Source organism: Helicoverpa zea, chromosome 15, assembly GCF_022581195.2.
Source record: "Helicoverpa zea isolate HzStark_Cry1AcR chromosome 15, ilHelZeax1.1, whole genome shotgun sequence".
Taxonomy (NCBI): Eukaryota; Metazoa; Arthropoda; class Insecta; order Lepidoptera; family Noctuidae; genus Helicoverpa; species Helicoverpa zea.
The window spans coordinates 9,806,512-9,813,220 of NC_061466.1; the positions used below are offsets into that span (position 1 = coordinate 9,806,512).

The 6,709-nt window shown below is 36.7% G+C and overlaps 1 protein-coding gene across 1 annotated transcript in view; it reads right to left on the reverse strand.

Moving 5' to 3' along the window:
* The window catches only part of LOC124636926 (protein CEPU-1-like), a 97,229-nt gene extending 91,574 nt beyond the window's left edge, over positions 1 to 5,655 (reverse strand). The window contains exon 1 of the mRNA XM_047173199.1: positions 5,511 to 5,655. Within this exon, the coding sequence (XP_047029155.1) occupies positions 5,511 to 5,583 (73 nt within the window). The 5' untranslated portion in view covers positions 5,584 to 5,655. The remainder of the gene's footprint in view (positions 1 to 5,510) is intronic.
* Positions 5,656 to 6,709: the final 1,054 nt, after the last annotated feature.

A 6,709-nucleotide genomic window follows, 5' to 3' on the forward strand; every position in this document is an offset into this window, starting at 1 on the left:
CACCAACTGAACTCGTTTTAGCATTGCATAGCAAACGTACAGTCGACCACATTCATTTCGCATAAAGCACTCATGAACAATGTTTTTTTTTATATAATAAACGAACGTTTCATATCTACTCACTTACAATGAATTGTAACATTTAACTGTAACGATAACTGAACCATTTTCAGTTCTCAAATCGCCGATTTGACGGGTGACGAGTATACAGCTAGTCATGATTTGGTTATCGTTATAGTTAAATGGTACAAATCAACCTTGAAGTATTTATTAATGGATTTCAACTCGAAATAAACTGATTCTTTCATAAAATTAACAAGTCGATGACTTAAGCATTTCAATATATTTTGCTACGTCAAAACTTAAATTAAGTTTGATATAAAACAAAAGATGGTCAGCGAAATTGTTGTAAGAAAAAACTTTGTTTTAATTTTCTTTACAGAAATAAAGCTTTGCCTATGTAATTAATTAAGAAGGGTTCCTTTCTTTAAACACAATCAAGTGTCTAATGAGTGTTTTTACTTTTTTTCTACTTTTTTCGTTTACTGTAAGACATTCCCTGACACGGCTCGACTGAATCCTAATTTGAGAGAATTATTGGATTTTCTTGTTGATTTATTTTTGTTTATTTTTTCTTAGTCACAAAGGAAATTGTTTCTTCCTTCTAAAGTAAGATTGTTTTATTAGTGATGTTTCTTTTGGGATGGAATTTAGGACTGGTAATTAAGATTCTAAAAAGTAATTACAATGTTCTTATAGTTTTGTTTCTAAATATACAACCTTTCCAAAAATATCCAACTCAATAACCAGGTTGTCTCTCTCAATATTCCGTAAAATATGAAACAAGAAAAATTCATATAAATATTATATGAAGGCGAGTTTCAAAACACTTCGCTCCGGGTTTTACCCGATGCAGCACTTTTTCTATAAAAAATATTATGAATAACGAAATATCCTGTTTACCGTAAGAGAAAATGTTTACGAAGAAAATGAGCTTCCAATACTTGTTGCGAAATACCGGCAAACAAGTTGCTAGAAAAACTACAAAAAATATACGCTTTTGCAGATTACCCCTAATAAGAAATTCTTCGCTTTTTCACGGAAATAAGGGACGCGAAATTATGCTGTAATTTGATATTAATATTTTACAGCCCGGTTGGTTGCATGCGCCACTGTCCAGCACAGCGTCCTGGGTTCGATTCCTACGTCGGGCCAACATTGATCTGTAGGGTTGCACAAAGCCGTCCTATGCTTGGAAGGAAGAAAAATATTTCCCTATACCACTTGACATTTTTAAATACAAAACAGATGAAAAGCAGAATTACATTCGAATTATTTATTTAGCTTCTACTATCGTCTTACACCATTTATATTCCTAATTCCTTATCTAAACATCCGTATTTACCCTCCCATTTCACTAAACAGCTCTTAACTAACCATTTAACAGCCTAAAGGACCGATTCGTCCGCCACTTAGCTACCTATTTAGAAAGAGGCCAAAAATAAAGCCTCCTAATACTAAGATACGATTTAGGCTGAGCTTCAAAGTACCACACACTGTAGACTAAACAGTCGGCCAATAGTTGACTCGACGGTTGACAATATCTTGCTTGGACACCAATGACTGTGTTTCGTCGGATGGCCCGTTAAACTGTAGGTCCCGGCCGTCATTGAACATCCTTGGCAGTTGCGGATAGTTAGAAGCCAGTAAGTCTGACGCCAGTCTAACCAAGGGGTATTGGGTTGCCCAGGTAACTGGTTTGAGGAGGTCAGATAGGCAGTCGCTTCTTGTAAAAACAGTGATACTCAGCTGAATTCGGTAAGACTTGAAGCCGACTCCAACATAGTTGGGAAAAGGCTCGGGAGATGATGATTTTGAGAATATATTGATTCTAATCAAAGTTTTCAGTCGGTCTGATACCGTCTAAATACCTTGTCTTTGTAATGGTGTCTACACACCAAAGCCGCTGATGCCGGCGGCACAGCCCGGCGGCCCAAGCCGCCGGCCGTATTTTGTTCAATCATGCCGCATGATTGTACAAAATACGGCCGGCGGGTTGGGCCGCCGGGCTGTGCCGCCGGCATCTGCGGCTTTGGTGTGTAGACACCTTAATGTGCGTACTACCAGTCATCACCATACGGCGTTATGAGCCCAAACAAACTATCAGCCGACTAAAAGAATGCCGTGTGCTCTTGGTGTATCCACTTATCTATACATATAATAATCTATCCTAAAAGCCTACAATAAGCCTTGATATATTGATTTGCGAGTCTTGTGGCTACTTTTGTAAATAGGTTTCTTTATAAGGCTATTTATAAACGTTTGGTCACGAATGCATCGATCCGTTTAGCAAATGGAAGCTCACATGCTCACACCTGGTTTTATATAGAAATAGTTTGTTAGTTGGCGCTATTTTTACGCTGAGCTATGGGTGTGAACTGGTAAACTGCTGGCTGCTTTTTGTTGCGTTCATATTATAATAGGACCATTTGATTCTCAGAAGTATAAATGCTTACTAGATAATATATATCTGTACAAATGATGTGATATCTAGTGCCAGGTGTCCGAGAGCGACGCCACGGATTGAGCGAAGTGGAGAAAAAAAAATAGGAAAGCTGACCCCATGATACATAGCAGGAAAGAGAGAGATGGGGATATCTCAAACAATTGGTTTTAGAATAACATCCTTATATATACATACTAGCTTTTGCCCGCAACTTCGTTCGCGTGGAATAGTGACTACCAGCAGATTTTTGATTTGACCAATAGATGGCGCTATATGTCCGGAATATTTTTTTTTTTTTGTAACAAAAACTATCCTATGTCCTTTCTCAAGTTTCAAACTATGTCTGTACCAAATTTCACACAAATCGGTTCAGTAGTTTAGGCGTGAAGAAAAGACAGACAGACAGACAGACAGACAGAGTTACTTTCGCATTTATAATATTAGTTTGGAAGTTTGGATATCGCCCCAGCTATAATGACACGCTCCATGACCGCATTTTAAATGCATCGTGCACTGTTGTGCAATCGAGGAATATACCGATTTTTTAAATAAAATGTGGCCAGAAAGCTAATTATAACATCACAGGTTCTTCACAGGAAAAATATTGTTTACTTAACTATACAAGCATCAAAATAACTTATTCCCCTTACTTGACTTTCTCAACTTTAGCGGAATAATAAGCGGCTCTTGTCAATATTCCAGCATTTTCCTTCCTAAATCGACGGAGACATTTATTTACTTACAGAGGAAAATGAGACTTTGTTGTAATTACGACAAACATTACCGGGAACGTGGGAGTTAGATTTTCGCTCTATATTTAATTTTCTTTTTATTAAGTAACAATTAACATTTCCTGGAAAATTTCTTGGCTAAGTAACAGTCACACGGATCAGCTGATTATAAGGCTGAACTCCGGATCCTGACTCTTGTCGTATTATAAGGAATATTGAGAACATCATATAACTGTATGTTACAGCTTGTTATTTAAATAGTAAATTAATCAATAAGCTAGCCCGTTGACTGAACAACACCATTCAATCCGTATACATGAGCAATATGTATGATCCTTGCATTAAATTAGTCTAAAATTAATCGTATGTACAAGTATAAAATCGTCTCACCCTTTCGCTTTCTAAAATCAGGTGATTAAAAAAATTACAATACCAATAAAAAAGTCCAACTAACGAACGAAAAGACCAATAAAACACGATCCTTTTATCCGCAAATGTATCACCTAATCGCTTTAAAGTAATACATTAATTAAACCTAGACACATTATTCATACCGTACAAATTGTACTAGCAAAATACTTTCAGCCTGACAAACTACTTGCAAACTGCTTAATTAGTCAGAAAACCGTTATCTTTGATCTCATCGCCTCTATTGCTACGACATAAGGTTCAAAATTCCAGTGTGTGGGAGTTTTGTGCATGCAAATATTTATTGGTAGCCGGTAACAATTTTCTGAAGTGTCAGTGGCAATTTTCCCCAACAGTATGCTGTAATATAAAGGGAGGATTGACGTTTAAACAGTCGCTCGCATCAGACTCAAGTGTGCCGGTAAAAAGTTCGATTACGTAACCCTGTAGGTAATGGGAAAGGTTTTATTAACACGTTTTCGCTGACACAGCAGTAATGGAGGCTTTGGTTCGGGGCCTTTTGATTTGTACGCCTCGTGTTGTTAAGGTAACGTTGTAAGATATTACAGGAATTATCCGTGAAGGTTTTATCAGGGATGGTATTCAATATATGCCTGACTTATTTCAAATTACTCCTCCCGATATGGGTGCAGCGTGAGGGAGTTTCAGACTGTTACTGACTAAAACTCATCATGCTCCTTCTAAGTTCTTTACGTATAAGGGCTGCGATACCTCTTTCGAATAATCCCAGGCAGGCTTTGGCCCTGGTAGGCTCCACTGGTTTTCAAATCACAGCATACCATTTAATCGTATTGTATCAGTGTTTCAACCTGATGCAATTGCATATTAAACGTGTCCGAGGTGTATAAAATTGGGTTCAAGTACTTTGAACTACTCTCAAATACCAGCGGGAAACAAAAAGCGTTTTGTTTACAAAAGCAAAATTTTAACAAAATTGCCTCTCAAGTTTTACCAACAAATGCAAATTTGGAACAAGAACGAGATCCCCAAGATTGTATCACAAAGGCCCACAGATTCAATCAAAGATACCTCCCACACGTAACAGTTTATGTAAATATTTTAAAGCCCGGTTTTGGCTGTATGCCAAGGGCAGTCTGGCGGTGCGTTAGTGCCCACTTAGTGTCAATCAGTATCACTTAGTTAAGTTGGGTTTAGTTAATGACAGTAACAGCAGCTGTGGCTAAATGTCATGTAAAATAATCAGGGTCTTAAAATCAATTTTGGGATAATGTGCAGATATTCGTTTTGACCTTTAAGTTCAGGGTACATACATAATTATGTCATTGTGGATATTGACAAAATCGTTCGAGCCAGTGACTGTCATGACTAGACAGTTTAACCCCATAATCTATGAAATATTCACAATAATAAAATTAAATAAATATAATTTCCAAAAGACACAAAATGTTTGAAATTGAAGTAAAATTGCTGAATATTTATTCACACTATTTAGACGGTCCTTTGGTCAAGCATTCAAATTACTTAATACGAGAATTTTGGTCCTTTGAGACGTGTGTCAAATATTGACCGAGTTTCAGAAATTGTTGGTATTTATGAATTATATGTATACAAGTGCGAATATGTGCGAGGTTTAATAGCTGAAGCAAAGATAATCTATACCAATACAACGAATTATAAAGTTGAACAGTTTCTTTGTTTGTTTGCTAGAACGCACTTATCGCAGTAACTACTAGTCCGATTTAACAAATTCTTTCAGTGTTAGATAGCCCATTTATTGAGAAAAGCTACAGGCTACTACAGTAAAATTGTTGATTGAAGCTAATATAATATATTACGAGTATGTAGTTATTGTGGAATTAGGTTTTCGAGTACAATAAACTTACCCCTTACAGCAATAGTAGGCAGCATAGCAAAGCCATGTATGAGCGTCCAGAACAACTTTCTATACATTTTCATGTTAGTTTAATTGACACTTCTAGCATTTTCACTTAAAACTGTTTTGAGCGCACTTCACTGCTTTCGTTGAGTTTCTTAGCATCTGAAACAAAGACAGAATTAAATGTAAGTAACCAAGTATCTTTGACAATGTGTTATGATTAGGTATAGACCTATCATATAACCAAGTTGTGGCTGTTTGTTGAAAGTCTTATGTCAAAGTTATGTTATGTCTCTGGTTTTGCTTAAAACAACAGTTAGATGGCTTATTCGCAGTTGTACTTTGATACCGTTACTCCTAAACTGCAAATAGATTTAACCCTAAAATATCTTAAACCAGCAAAGTAAATTCAATGTGAGTTCAGAAAGTTTTTATTTCAGTGTGTTTTACATTAGAGTAAAACGCTATAAATTAGATGTAATGTCCAAAATCTGCCACAAATTACAAGTCTCAATGTCAAGACCATTAAAAGGCAAACCACCCAATTACACCGCTCCTCCACTGATACATAATAAGTGATTGAACACGTATCGAGCACGCAACACGTCACACGCTCGCTTCACAGTAAGTCAAACACGCAACACGAGCATGCTTGCTGAGTAAACATGCCAGTATTAACAGTGTTACTTATGCATCTATTGTGTTAAGTTTTGATAGGGATTTTTAGGGCTGTGCTTTTGAGAAATTGACGTTTTGAGGCATTTTAATTATGTCAGTATACTGAATCAACGTACTTATGATTTCAGTTAGCCCTTCTACAGACTCTTATAAACCGCCAAAAAATTGATGCACAGTTAAAAAATATTCCAAAAGATTTCTAATGAGTCTCAATGTCAAGACCATTAAAGGGCAAACCGCCCAATTACACCGCTCCTCCACTGATACATAATAAGTGATTGAACACGTATCGAGCACGCAACACGTCACACGCTCGCTTCACAGTAAGTCAAACACGCAACACGAGCATGCTTGCTGAGTAAACATGCCAGTATTAACAGTGTTACTTATGCATCTATTGTGTTAAGTTTTGATAGGGATTTTTAGGGCTGTGCTTTTGAGAAATTGACGTTTTGAGGCATTTTAATTATGTCAGTATACTGAATCAACGTACTTATGATTTCAGTTAGCCCTTCTACAGACTCTTAT